Source organism: Cervus elaphus, chromosome 11, assembly GCF_910594005.1.
Source record: "Cervus elaphus chromosome 11, mCerEla1.1, whole genome shotgun sequence".
In the NCBI taxonomy this organism is placed as follows: domain Eukaryota; kingdom Metazoa; phylum Chordata; class Mammalia; order Artiodactyla; family Cervidae; genus Cervus; species Cervus elaphus.
The window spans coordinates 72,703,348-72,718,694 of NC_057825.1; the positions used below are offsets into that span (position 1 = coordinate 72,703,348).

Below are 15,347 nucleotides of genomic sequence, written 5' to 3' on the forward strand. Positions count from 1 at the left end.
TTTTTCTGAAAGCTCAATATGGATATTTTGTATTTGGAAAGCCTAGACTGTGGCAATTGTTAAAACAGCCAGCTTCTTTTTTCACTCACTCTTATTTTGTCTCTCTCTAGGTTAATATCCAACACAGGGATTAAGCGCTTGCCAGATGTTCACAAGATTCAGTCTCTCCAAAAAGTTTTACTGTAAGTTTGAAGAGCAGTCATCAACTCTTTACTCATAGCTGTTCTGCCCAACAGCCTCTGGGCCTGTAATAAGCATTGTGTAGTCTACATCCTCCAGATGTGTTGCTCTGGGTGAGCAGGGGTAGGAAAGTAAACAGCAAACATCCTGGCTTTACCTGAAGACCAGCTAATCTCAGCTTAGTCAGCAGGGTGAGTCAGCAGGCATCTCAGTCAGACAGTTGTCAACAGAGCCATCTTGCAGCAAATCAGGAAGTCTCTCCTTTCTTCACTATTGAGGGCTCTTCACGCCTCCCTCCTGTTAACTCCCCTTGTCTTCCACCAGCCTCCCCTCCTCCTTCCAGAATGCCCAGGCTGCCCTAGGCATAAAGAAATCACCTGACTAAAGTGTTAATGACAATGTATTTACCTTTTCCCAAGGTATCTACTTTGAAAGAGCAATAGAAAAGGCAACATACAATAGTAAGATTATCTTCAATAGTGAAATTGTAAGAATCTGGACAGATCCAAAAGGAAGAGGTAGGAAAGAGATGTAACGAGCTAAGGGAAGGAAGGAGAGAGGGAGGGAGAGAGAAAAATAGAGAATCCCCTCTAGTTTCTCAAATTGTCCCAGACAGTTTACTCCTTTTACATTTAAATGTTAGATCAGACTCAACAGGGAAGCTTCAGAGGATGAGAAGTACAAACAGAAAAATGAGATTTCCTTCATCCTTTCAGTCAGGAAGAGGAAAACCAATGGTCAAACTTTTCTGTGACTCAAAGAAGTCAGAGGAAGAAAACTAGCTTTAAGAAGGAGATTGAAATGGAGGAAGATGAAGGCCCAACTAAGGTGAATGGAGAGGTCTGGTAGAAATGAAAGGTCAGCGTAAGTGACTTTGTCAAATTGAGCAGGTACCAACTGGGGAGGCAAGGATAATAAATGCGTATGTTAAAACCTCACACAGTTGAATTAGCCTAGAAAACTTTCAGAGATGTAACAGTCTGTAATTGCAGACTGCATGTCTGCAATTGCACTTTTAAGAAGAACTGGTATACTAGAGATAAATTAGATGTCGTCAATTTCCCAAACATTGATCTCCTCATCCTTCAGAACAATAATTATTCAAGCATTACCTCAGTTAAAGACTACACCATGCCAAGTAGACTACATGTGGGGAGGTGACACTGGGTGGAGCTGACATAAACACCTAATCTGTCTGTACTTTCTTCTAGAGATATTCAAGATAATATAAACATCCACACAGTTGAAAGAAATTCTTTCATGGGGCTAAGTTTTGAAAGTATGATTGTGTAAGTAAAGAAAAAAATCCAATGGAGTAACATTTGGGTTTTCACGTAATGCTTTCTTTGTCATAATGGTATGTTCCTTTTTTTGTGGGGTGGCGGGGGCAGGGGGTGTAACTTTGGCACTTCTCCATTCCAATTTCTCTCTGGTTCTGTGTTTTTTTCTCACTTCCCATCTTTACATTTCCAAATCACAGCATGGAGCCATGTTAATAATTTATGATTCTGTGGTGCGATTCAAGTGTTTAAAATTGCTCTTTGAATGATGGTCTCCTGTGATGCAACATCTGTTCTGAGGGACAGAATAACTCATGCATCAATAAAGCTAGTTATTGCCTGGCAAGGCTTTTGTTGCCCAAAGAAAAAGTCCAAGGAGGAATCTGAATCAGGAAGATATGGATATTCCCTCATAACCATGCCAAGCAGCTCCTGTTCAGCCCCACACTGGGCATATAAGATGACTTCACATTTGCTTAGAACAATCATGCTTTTTTAATGAGCTTGAGCTACTCTCTATGATTTTTGAGAAAGTTTGTAAATGCACTCTACATTGTTAATGAACTATCTTGTAATCATTTGTGCCAGCAGCCTGTGTGGCAGTTTATCCACTTCCCAAGATGGCCAGGAAATAGGGCACTCAGGCTACCCAAGTGCTTATGGGATCCTTGGAAGTTAAATGCACAGAATGACATTTGGGGGACTGGTAATTGCAATCACATATGTAAGAAAAGTATTTTCTCTTTACATTTCACAAATTGCTGTGTTTCTTTAAAATATACGTATGTGTTTCAATATGCAGTTATGTACAAAAAGCAAGTTCTACTCCAGAAAGAATATTGGTTCTTTTCAAAGCAGTAATATGATCCAGAGACACATCTATATGAAAAACAAACAAAAACAACAACAAAAGAGAAGGGGAGGGAACAGAGGGAAATAGTAGGCAGAGAGGAGGACATATTGAAGAATAAAGCTAAACACAGTATTTGATGTACATTTATTACAGTGAACATCACTCAGTTGTGTCCGACTCTTCATGACCCCATGGACTATACAGTCCATGGAATTCTCCAGGCCAGAATACTGGAGTGGGTAGCCTTTCCTTTCTTCAGGGGCTATCCCCAACCCAGGGATCAAACCCAGGCTTCCCTCATTGCAGGCGGATTCTTCACCAGCTGAACCACAAGGGAAGCTCAAAAAATTTATTACAGAAAACCAACAGAAAAATATGAAAGGAACTAGCAAAGAAATAGGATATATGAAGGAAAATATAAATTCAAAGGCATGGATTCAGCGTACACAGCAGTAGGAAAAAATTGTAGATAATACCTAATCCTTCCATTTAATATTGCTCATGATATTTGGAATCTGTGTGTGTGTGTGTGTGTGTTGGAATGAGTTGATGAGGTGTGAGAAGCATGATAGAACAAGAAAGGCAAAAGAAATAAGCGGTAGGAAATATGTGCAAAATAAAAGTAATTGTTCTAAGCATAAAGAAGGAATAATGCAATTTGACATGAGAGTTGAGGAAGAGTTAAGTGAGAGAAGGAAGGCAGCTGAGAAGGGATGTTGGGTGGAAGACGGACCTTAAAAGATGAGTGGAATTTAGCCACAGCATTGGCAAATAAGGAGCAGAGGAAACAGAATCTCCAAAGCCAAGAAGGTTAAAACAAAAAGGTAAAAGGGAACTTCTGGAAAATGGTGAGTATCTGAGTACCACTGGCCTGCTGTATGACAGCAAAGGGATTCTTGGCTTATATAATGGAGGGAGGAGCTTAGTGATCAACAGAATCAGAACTACCTGGATGCTTGCACTGTTTTAAGTGTTGCTCTAAACATATGTGTCGTTTTTAAATACTGTGATTCAAATATATGTATTCAAAATGAGTTCATGTGGCAAGTTTATTAATAGAGTTATTTTTATTTTTATTTTTTGGCTGCACCAAGGCCTGTGGGATCTCAGTTCCCCAATCAGGGACTGAACCTGGACCATGGGCAATGAAAGCATCAAGTCCTAACCACCAGACCACCAGGGAACTGAGTATTTTTATAGAAAACATATAAGTGGGAACCTAAAATTAATATAATGTCAGATGTCAGTTATCTCACTTTTTAAAAACTGGTGTGTACTAATAACATTCTCAGTTTTGCACATTGATATGCATCCTTTTTGTCCAGAACATCATACAGAAAGCAAGCTCTCCTGACCAACCTAGTCTTAACTCTTCCCAAGGGGAGGAAAAGAACTTAAGGAAATAAGAACTTGGGATACCATCTCAGAAACCCAAGACTACAAAAAATAAAAAATAGAGATCATAGCTGCTCTTCACTGACTCCTGTCCATGGATACTGTGTGGATCACCAGAGCTGAGAACCTACTTTCCTAGTGAGGACAGTTTTCATAAGAATCAACACTTCTCAGACATGTCTCCAAAGGACAAATTCACATTTGTGAGAAAAGTTTTTTCCTTTTTTTCCCCTTAACCTCCGATGGCCCTTAATCCATATATAACAGAATGAGAAGGTCCACGCTCTCCACAGTTTAAGTCTCCAGTTGTTCTTTGTCTGGGCCCTACTTCTGGCTATAGGGGCACCTTCTGCCTCTAGGGACACCCAAGGGTACTTGGGGGGAAAGAAAAAAACATGATGATGGCAAAAGCTCTCTTTGCATCTTTCAAAATCCTAAACCCCTTTTCTATATATATATATATATATATATAAGTAAATATATTTTTAAAATAGTCCAACAATGAAGGATTATCAGACACTTGGCTAGCGGCTCAGGGGGAAATGAAGAGTAAAAGCCCACCCACAAGGAGGCCCTGGAACCCTTCCCCATCTCTCCACTGACCACACAACCAGAAAGTCTGAACAGGGAAGTATCTAGCCATGGCCTTGCTCCACGTGCGTTTCCTCCCTTCCTCAACTGGCTTCCATCTTGCCTGCCCCTCAGTGAGCTTTCGTGGGTCAGGGCCTCCCATACCGTCATTCTTTAAAAAGAGGACAGACTCTACTTCTGGGGCTTCCTGAGCCTTCAGTGAGTGAACATACTGGGGAAAGGACAAAAAAAGGCTAAGGAAAACCATGATTCAGTAATTCCTTAGCTGACGTTCTGCCCTATTTGTTGTCACCATCATCATGAGGCTAGTTTTAAAACCAGCACTACCTCTCTTAAGAGACTAGGCATGTACTTGAAAAATACCAGCTTCTCTGGTAATAGTTTGACAGTAATACTGCCTAACATAACCCCCTGGGCAGGAATTCTGGACATAATTTGTTTATTGTGTGATAATCCATTATTGACATCAAAAAATGCTACCTCCTCCACATACAATGGCATCTATTGATTAAGAAAATCTGTAAAGAAAAAGGGCTACTCTGAATACAATAATTATCTTAAATTAGTCTGCATGTTACATAGCCACATCTATTTATATTCATGAAAAAAGTATTAATTATCTAGCCTATAGAAGAAAGATAAGTGGCACTCACATGGATTTGCTCACCACTTTTGCTGGATTAAGAGTCAGCCAATTACAGCCCTCTATTTCTTTGCATTGATCGCTGAGGAAGGCTTTCTTATCTCTCCTTGCTATTCTTTGGAACTTTGCATTCAAATGAGTATATCTTTCCTTTTCTCCTTTGCTTTTGGCTTCCTTTCTTTTCACAGCTGTTTATAAGGCCTCCTCAGACAGTCACTTTGCTTTTTTTGCATTTTTTTTCCCCCTTGGGGATGGTCTTGATTCCTGTATCCTGTACAATGTCACAAACCTCCGTTCATAGTTCATCAGGCACTCTGTCTACCAGATCTAGTCCCTTAAATCTATTTCTCACTTCCACTGTATAGTCATAAGGGATTTGATTTAGGTCATATCTGAATGGTCTAGTGGTTTTCTCCACTTTCTTCAATTTCCATCTGAACTTCCCAATAGAACGGGAAAGACTAGAGGTCTCTTCAAGAAAATTAGAGATACCAAGGGAACATTTCATGGAAAGATGGGCTCAATAAAGGACAGAAATTCTAGGGACCTAATAGAAGCAGAAGATATTAAGAAGAGGTGGCAGGAATACACAGAAGAACTGTACAAAAAAGACCTTCAAGACCCAGATAATCACAATGGTGTGTTCACTCACCTAGAGCCAGACATCCTGGAATGTGAAGTCAAGTGGGCCTTAGAAAGCATCACCACCAACAAAGCTAGTGGAGGTGATGGAATTCCAGTTGAGCTATTTCAAATCCTAAAAGATGATGCTGTGAAAGTGCTGCACTCGATATGCCAGCAAATTTGGAAAGCTCAGCAGTGGCCACAGGACTGGAAAAGGTCAGTTTTCATTCCAATCCCTAACAAAGGCAATGCTAAAGAATGCTCAAAGTACCGCACAATTGCACTCATCTTACACGCTAGTAAAGTAATGCTTAAAATTCTCCAAGCCAGGCTTCAGCAATATATGAACCATGAACTTCCAGATGTTCAAGCTGATTTTAGAAAAGGCAGGGGAACCAGAGATCAAATTGCCAACATCTGCCGGATCATTGAAAAAGCAAGAGATTTCCAGAAAAACATCTATTTTTGCTTTATTGACTATGCCAAAGCCTTTGACTGTGTGGATCACAATAAACTGTGGAAAATTCTGAAAGAGATAGGAACACCAGACCACCTGACCTGCCTCTTGAGAAACCTGTATGCAGGTCAGGAAGTAGCAGTTAGAAATGGACATGGAACAACAGACTGGTTCCAAATAGGAAAAGGAGTACATCAAGGCTGTATATTGTCACCCTGCTTATTTAACCTATATGCAGAGTACATCTTGAGAAATGCTGGGCTGGAGGAAGCACAAGTTGGTATCAAGATTGCTGGAAGAAATATCAATAACTTCAGATATGCAGATGACACCACCCTCATGGCAGAAAGTGAAGAACTAAAGAGCCTCTTGATAAAAGTGAAAGAGGAGAGTGAAAAAGTCGGCTTAAAGCTCAACATTCAGAAAACTAAGATCATGGCATCCGGTCCCATCACTTTATGGCAAATAGATGGGGAAACAGTGGAAACAGTGGCTGACTTTATTTTTCTGGGCTCCAAAATCACTGCAGATGGTGATTGCAGCCATGAAATTAAAAGACGTTTACTCCTTGGAAGGAAAGTTATGACCAATCTAGGCAGCATATTAAAAAGCAGAGACATTACTTTGTCAACAAAAGTCTGTCTAGTCAAGGCTATGGTTTTTCCAGTGGTCATGTACGGATGTGAGAGTTGGACTATAAAGAAAGCTGAGTGCCAAAGAATTGATGCTTTTGAACTGTGGTGTTAGAGAAGACTCTTGAGAGTCCCTTGGACTGCAAGGGGATCCAACCAGTCCATCCTAAAGGAGATCAGTCCTGGGTGTTCATTGGAAGGACTGATGTTGAAGCTGAAACTCCAATACTTTGGCCACCTGATGCGAAGAGCTGACTCATTTGAAAAGACCTTGATGCTGGGAAAGATTGAGGGCAGGAGGAGAAGGGGACGACAGAGGATGAGATGGTTGGATGGCATCACCGACTCAATGGACATGGGTTTGGGTGGACTCCGGGAGTTGGTGATGGACAGGGTGGCCTGGCATGCTCCCATTCATGGGGTCACAGAGAGTCAGACACGACTGAGTGAATGAACTGAACTGAATTACAGCCCATGGGCCAAATCTAGTCCCTGATATAGGACTTGTTTCTATAAGTCAAGATTATGATGATAAGGAATATGAAAGCTGAACCTAAATGAAGCAAATGTTACTCCAAACAAAAGAAAAAAAAATCCATTCTTTTCAATAGTAGACATATATTACAAAAAAAATTGTACTCAATTATTACTATTATACTTTAACTTTGGTCAATAAAAATCTCATGGAAATTGTTTTTTAATTACTTATATAAAGTACCTGGTGACTTTCCTGGTGGCTCAGATGGTAAAGAATCCACCTGCAATGCAGGAAAGGACAATGTGGGTTCAATCCCCGGGTTGGAAGGTCCCTGGAGGAAGGTACGGCAACCCACTCCAGTATTCTTGCCTGGAGAATCCCATGGACAGAGGAGCCTGGTGGACTGCAGCCCATAGGGTCACACAGAGTCGGACACAACTGAGGGACTAACACAAAGTACCTATGCAATATTCTCATTTTGCCTCTTGGCCCACAAAACCTAAAATATATTCCTGGGCCCCTTATAGAAAAAGCTGTTGACTCCTTCGTCTGGTCCACACCTCCTAGGCTCCACCTCCCACCGGTTAGGGACAGCAGCTTCAGCACTGTCACCCCCAGCCAACAGGCTGACGAATCCGTCAGGAAGGCTGGATGTGCTGGGCACACTTGGGAAGGTGTGGGGCAGGCAGGATTGGGGGTGCACAGCTACTTCTTAGCCATCAGAGTCTACCAGTTTGTTGCTAATGTTCTCAAAGACCTGCATTGCTCCTGTGTGGATTTTCAGCTAACTAGCTTTCAGGGGGAAGAAAAACACACAGTGTCCTCCTCTGATTTTAAGCTTGTCAGGCTCCCCACTGCAGCAACAGAAACTCTCAACATCCTGGACCCATGGGAGTGTCCCTGGGTCAGCTTCGGGAACAGTGCTATTTGCAAACCCACCGAGCTGGACAAGGAAGAGGACCTGACGGCAAATCAAGAGCAAGTGATCAGAGGCTCTTTAGGCTAAGCCCTCCCAACCTTGGGTTTCTGTTTTTGTTTTCAGATCCATACAGGAGCACAGCAGTGCTGAGTTGTCAGTCCAAGGTGTCCTTGGGCTCCCCTGTCCAGGCAAAGCTGCTCACTGACCTTTGCACAATCCGGATGATGATTCCCCATCCCATCTAACCTCCCCCAGAGCCTCCTCCCTCACCCGCTCACACCATCTCACCCTGTCACAGCCCACAGCCTCTATAATTGATTTCTCTTCCTTTCTGGCTTAACCCAGAGCCACCTCCACAAACTCCAATAGCCAGGTCCCTATGGGTCATGGGAGACGTTCAGGTTGTCTGACAGTTTAATTAGATCACTTTTTGATGACAGCCAGGCCCGCTGCTGTGAATGAGCATGAGTGAGAGGCTTAAGGCGATAGAGAAAGGGGATACAATATGTTCTTTCTCTGTCTTACAGACACTTGTTCAATAACTGTATTATTTCTGTCCTTCAGGATGGGAAAGATCTTTGTCTGCTCCTCCCATGGCATCATTTCTGCACATGAATGATGTGTGCAAACACCTTATGGGATCCAGGCTGCTATGCCTAAGTGTGCCTTCTCAAAATTAAATTTCATTGATTTCTCTGAATAAGTAATACATGCACATAATGCAAACTTCCAGCATTACAAAAGGTTATACAGTGATAAATCAGTCTCCCTTCCACCCTGCCCCCTGAGTCTTAGGGTGGTATTTTATTTATGCCACTAACCTGTGCTGTCTGACCTTGCCCCAGTGCTTCCAATTATGAAACTCGTGTACTGTTTGCATCTGACATTATTGGTTTTTTAATGGGTCTTTTATTTCAGATGGCTGAGTAAAAATGGGATTCAAGAAATACACAACTGTGCATTCAATGGAACCCAACTCGATGAGCTGTAAGTAGCCCCAACTATTCTTCCAGGCCATTTAGAGGGAAATGGCTCTTATAACAACAGTGATGTTTATGTGGCTTTGTGTTTCCCTCCTTCTTTTCTCAACTCCATCCCCAGGAATCTAAGTGATAACAGTAATTTGGAAGAACTGCCTAATGATGTTTTCCAGGGAGCCTCCGGACCGGTCATTCTGTGAGTAGCCTCCCTCGCTTCCAAGTGAAAGAGATCAGCATCTGTAAGTTAGCAGTCAACTTTGTCCAAGAGATCAGTGTCTGTAAGTTAGCAGTCAACTGTCTCCCATTCAGAGATGCTTACAGGACAGGGCTGGCAATTAAGATCAAATTTTATCTGCATCATCTGCAAAGGTGTAGAGGACAATTTAGGGCTGACCTACACTCTAAATATCAACACTGTGACAACAATAACACAACTATCTAATGAGCACTTACCAAGTCCCAGAGAGTGTTTCAAAAATGTAAGAGGCATTTTCTAATTTACTCCTTATAATAACCTCTGTGGTAGGAGCTATTTGGTCCCATTTTAGAGAAGGGAAAACTGGCTTCCCTGGAGGGGTCAATTTGCCCAAGGTCACAGAAATTTTAGAGCACAGATGTAACACCAAACTGGTCTGACTCCTAGAACACTCTTAACCACTCTGCTATACATCTCTTCCCTGAAAGGGAAAGCACAGTTCTCCATCTTCACCCTCAGGGTTCAGGAGTTTTGTTCAAACCAGTGAGAAATACACACATTTATGTTTGGCTCCTCTTTGCCTCAATTCCAGATCTCTTCACGTGCCACCAGTGCCTCATGGGACTGTATCAGCACCTCTCCTTCTATTGTTGCTTGCTCATCTTCATTTCTCCCACCAAGAGTGACTTTCCTCTGTTTTTATTTGCCCCTGCCCTTCCCTTCCACATGGGTCACTCCAACCCCCAGCTCTTCATTGACAATCTCTGCTAACAGTGAATTCCTCCTCCTGCAACTCCCACAGCCCTCATGGCTGAAGGGCCCAGGTCTGCAAGAGCTTCTTTAAAATGTATTTCCCCAGGTTCTAAGCAAGACCCACTACATCTATGAACAAATGTATTACAGGAAGAAGAAAGGTATCCAGAAGGAAGAAGTCAGATGTAGGAAGAAATAGTAAGCAAAGAAACAGATAAACACGTGAACAGACGTAAAGGTTTGCAGAATGACTGTTACATAGCTATCCTGAGGTCAGTTCAGGCACTTGAGAGCCACTAGCTTGTACCTCTTACTTGGCAGTCAGTACATAGGTTATTTACTTACCTGCCTACCAACTATCAACATCACTTTCATTTTCACCACAAAGCTTTCCAGTTCACCCTTGAACAACACAGGTTTGAACTGCATGAGTCCACTTACATATGGATACTTTTCAATAAATATGTACTGTCTGCAGTTGGTTGAATCCTTGATACAGAACTGTGGATAAGAAAGGCAGGGCCATGGGACTTGAGCATCTATGGATTGTGGTGTCTTCAGTGGGTCCTGGAATCAATTCCCCACAGACACCTGGGGGCAACTGCATTCTCCTTCAGGTTGGAACCTGTGCATCTCTAGAATGAGAGCCTGTGTGGTAGAGCAATAACTCAATTAATGATTATTAATGATGATAAAGGATCTGTTGTAACTTTTATGTGGGACTCTATCTCTTTGAATAAGTTCAAAGATCATTCCAGAATGCCTGGTTTCAGAAAGGCAGCATGTACAAAGGAAGGGATGTTTGCACAATTAAAGCAGAGATGCCAGAGAAGACTACCTAGGTTTAAAACCAGTTCTCTCACCTCTCTAAACCTCAGTTTCCTCACCTAAAACAATGACAGGGACAATAATATCCATGTCCTAATACTGTTTGAAGCTTAATAATAATATATATATAAGGGTGTGTGTGTGTGTATGTATACATATATAGAGAGAGTGAATATATGTATATTCACTCATTGAACAGATAGATTTTTAAGCACCAGCCCTATGCTATGCACTGCATATAGTGCAAGAAACAAAAGTTCTTCCTCACAGAAAGCTTATATTCGTATGAAGGAGAGTCAGATATCAGAACTAAATATGCAACTTAATATATTGAACTATGATGTACGCTATGAAGCATCAAGTAGGACCTGGGGGTAACAAATGCGGAGCACCAGGCATACAGTCCCTGTGCTTCAATACACAGAGTCCTCAGAACTTGTAGGGCTTCCCTGGTGGCTCAGTTGGTAAAGAATCTGCCTGCAGTGCAGGAGAGGTGGGTTCGATCCCTGGGACAGCAAGATCTCTGGAGGAGGGAATGGCAAACCACTCCAGTATTCTTGCCTGGAGAATCATGTGGACAGAGGAGCCTGGCAGGACACAGTCCATGGGGTCACAAAGAGTTGGACACGACTGAGCAACTATCACACTCAAAACTTGTAATGCTTAGTCGATGTTTCTTATTCTCAGAGTACCTGGGAGACAAACAGAGAAAGTGTATTTGATGTCTTTGACCAGGAGAACAACAGAGTGTTAATTTCACTTAGTGAACAGTCCTAAAGGTTTTGAACATACCTAAACCAGCACCCCTGTCTTTTATGGCAGAGCATGTCTGTGATGGGGTAGGTTTCCACATGTGACCTGTACCAGATACACTATGACATCACAGCGCCTTAACTACTGTCTGCTACTGAGAACATTCGAGCTGGACAGGATCTTGTCTAGCTCACCACCCAGCTGAGGAAACCAGAGCCAGAAATGGCAAGTAACCTGCTAACCATCACACTGCTGCAGTAAGTGGCAGAGCCTGGACCAGAAGCTAGGTCTCCTGCCTCATATCCTATGCATTCCCACCATACCATGTCACCTGAAGTATTTCAATCGGTCCAACTGAACATCTAAAAGGGACCCTCAATTTACTGTGAACTAAAACAGGGGGAAAAATAACTATAAACACCAGAGCCCGCCCCCAGCCCAAGAAGACTAGTAAAAGGTAGACACACACAGCATAGAAGAATGTCCCCTGATGTTGACAAGTGGGTCCCAGGCTGAGGCACTGCACAGTGTGTCTGACCAGGGTCTCCAGTGGAAAACACCAACACAGACCCCCAACCAGCCCTGCCACGAGGGCCAGCAAGAAGAGGGATGACATCATCACCAGCAGTTTTGCAGAGCCCTCAAGTTACAGGCCCATTTTCTACACTGTTACCACAGAAACAGTGAGTAAAATTTACAGAAAATCCAAAGGAATTATGAAGCATTTGCCATGACTTAAAAGGTAGAGGGGCTTCCCGCCTGGCACTAGTCATAAGGAAACCACCTGCCAATGCAGGAGACATAAGAGACACAGGGTCTCTTATGATCCCTGGGTCAGGAAGATCCCCTGGAGAAGGGCATGGCAACCACTTCAGTATTCTGGCCTGGAGAATCCCATGCACAAAGGAGCCTGGTGGGCTGTAGCCCATGGGGGTCACACAGAGTCGGACACTACTGAAACGACTTAGCAAGCACGCAAAAAGGTAGAGAGGGATAATACATTTCTATACCTTCTCATGTCAATGCATGAGGATATATGTGTAAGATCCTGGCCTACACCCCAGTCTCTAACTGCTGATCACCTCCTCCTCCCCTTAGGGGCAAGAAGGTTGGTCAGCTTAACATTGAACCTCCTTTTTGGGGGCTTTCAGGTTAGTCTGCAGATGTCTTCCCAGCCTCTCTGGCTGCTAACCTGGGGCTCTAGGACCTAGTCTATCCTCCATTTCCAGCCTTATGTGCCAATCCCAGGTAAACCCTGACCTGAAGGCTACTTGTTTAGTGTGTGTGCAGAGTACAAGCCCATGCTGGTGCTGTGGGTTCATGGGTAGGAGAAGTGAGTGTAGACTGCGCAGCCCACCACAGACGCAGCTCAGGCTAGGGCTGTGACTGTGGCTTGAATCAGATTCCTCTCACTGAACATCAGACAGTGATGTGGGTATTTGCATGCAGAAGGCTTCCTGGAAAGTGTTCTTGGAGCCTGTGGGGAGTACTTGATGGAAGCAGAATCAGGCTAAGAGAGGTGAACTACACTGCATTTGCAACAGAAGTTTCGGCTGATTCTAGGGGGAGCTCTGGAGTTAGAATGGCCCTTCAGAGTTGACTGAATTAAGGCCAGAGACTGATCCTCCTCATCAACAGTCACCGGGTGCAGGCAGGCCCAGGGGAAAAGTCAAGTCTTGGGCAACTCAAATGAGGGCAAATTGCAGAGCGGAACTCAGCAATGGGCCACCTCAGCTGTAAGTGGTCCTCAAATGCCCTTAAGCCATGGTTCTAAATTTGACCATGCATCAGAATCACCCAGGATGCTTATAAAACTCTAGATGGCTAATCCCCACTTCCAGTGGGTTTGATTCAGCAGGTCAGGGGTGGGCCTGAGAACCTGCATCTCTAATAACTTTGCAGGCAAAGCTGATGTTGCTGGTCCAGAAAGCACATTGAGAATCACGGCCCCTGAAGCAAGGCTGGGAGTTGGGAAGCTTGGCCTGGTCTCCACATCTCCTCCAAGAGCCAACAGTGGTGTATCTTCCTCCTAGCAGTCTCAGTGCTTTGCCCCAGTACATATATGCAAGGGATTCTAAGGGAATTAAGGGGAGGGCACCCAAACCAATCATAACTCCTTTCCTGAAGGCAAAAATTTTAGCTGAGTGAAAATCAGGGAGCCCCTGAACACCTGAGGGTGCAAGTATAAGATGTTCCATTGCAAAGAGAAATAGATGCAGAGAAAGCCAGGGGTACACAGACAAGCTCCACTGAGTTTCCAAGAGCAGTCTAGCATCCTGATTCCCCCCTCATGAGTCTTGACCTTGAACATCAGCAGTCATCTGAGTTTTCACCTGATATTCTGAACTCACTCAAGTTTTCTTTTATTTTTTTAAAGCAGTCAAGCAATTGCTGTTTCCTTGGGAAACCGTTTCCTGTGGGGAAAATTTAATGCATTGCTTTCGCAGGCTGGAGCCAGTACAATCATATTCTGATGGTTTATCAAATTGATTTGGCTATAGCTCAGATTCATTTGATAGTTCAGATTCAAACACTGAGTTATTTGTATAAGAATGATTCCCTTCCATTACCAGTATACCCACAGTCCTATAGATAGTAAATTGCCTTTTTATTCCACCTGGGATCATGAAAGAGAGGTCTTCTAGCCATCTGTCAGTGTAGTATACACCAGAAATGTGCTCTCACTTATGGAAATGATTGACCTGTAATAACATCTTTGCTGGGAAAAATAGAAATTGTTCAAATCAAATTTGTGGCACTGGCTATAATGCACTTTATTAAACAGGGCACAGAGCACAATTTAACGTCTGCCTCTCCTGACTCAGCATCTTATTACTGACTGCTGTTTCCCTTTCTGCTTTGTAGCTCAAAATCAAGAATGTTAACAATGTTGAAACAGTTTAGGATTGCTAAATCCTGTCAGCCATTGTCTTATGATGTCTCCTGTTGGGACTACTTTTCAGGATTTCAATTCTCAAAACCAGTCACTTCCAGAATGGAACATGTTAACCAAAGTGGGACCTTATAAAGAAAAGCTGCCATCATGAGACCAGCCTGAAAGACAAGGATTAATAACACCTGCCCATTTCTACCCTTTCTCCTGTCCAGCCCACCAGCCCTAGGAACAGTCAGTAATAAAGCAGACATCCTCACTCATTCACTGAACATAGCAGGGCTTACATGTCATATATTTGGTACGTGTTGATTGAGCATCTATTCAATGTGAGTCTGGTTCTCTGCTAGATGTGAGGGATGTTCATTGCTCTTAAGTCACCAAGTCGTGTCCTACTCTTCATGACCCCATGGACTGCAGCACGCCAGGCTTCCCTGTCCATCACCAACTTCCCTGTCCAACACCAACTTGCTCAAACTCAGGTCCATTGAATCGGTGATGCCATACAACCATCTCATCCTCTGTAGTCCCCTTCTCCTCACGCCTTCAATCTTTCCCAGCATCAGAGTCTTTTCAAATGAGTCAGTTCTTCGCATCAAGTGGCCAAAGTATTGGAGCTTCAGCTTCAGCATAAATTCTTCCAAAGAGTATTCAGGGTTGATTTTCTTTAAGATTGACTGGTTTGATCTCCTTGCTTTCCAAGGGACTCTCAAGAGTCTTCTCCAGCACCACAATCAGAAAGCATCAGTTCTTTAGCACTCTGCCTTCTTTACTGTCTAGCTCTCACATCCATATATGACAACTGGAAAGACCATAGCCTTGAGTATACAGTCCTTTGTCAGAAAAGTTATGTCTTTGTTTTTTAACACACTAAGTGAGTCATAACTTTCCT

The 15,347-nt window shown here is 43.0% G+C and overlaps 1 protein-coding gene across 3 annotated transcripts in view; it reads left to right on the top strand.

Annotated features, from left to right (window-relative positions):
* Nucleotides 1-15,347, top strand: part of FSHR (follicle stimulating hormone receptor) — a 189,720-nt gene that overhangs the window by 157,775 nt on the left and 16,598 nt on the right. For all 3 annotated transcript variants that reach the window (XM_043918058.1, XM_043918060.1, XM_043918059.1), the window contains exons 5-8: nt 111-182; nt 1,392-1,469; nt 8,971-9,039; nt 9,154-9,228. In XM_043918058.1, the coding sequence (XP_043773993.1) occupies nt 111-182; nt 1,392-1,469; nt 8,971-9,039; nt 9,154-9,228 (294 nt within the window). The remainder of the gene's footprint in view (nt 1-110; nt 183-1,391; nt 1,470-8,970; nt 9,040-9,153; nt 9,229-15,347) is intronic.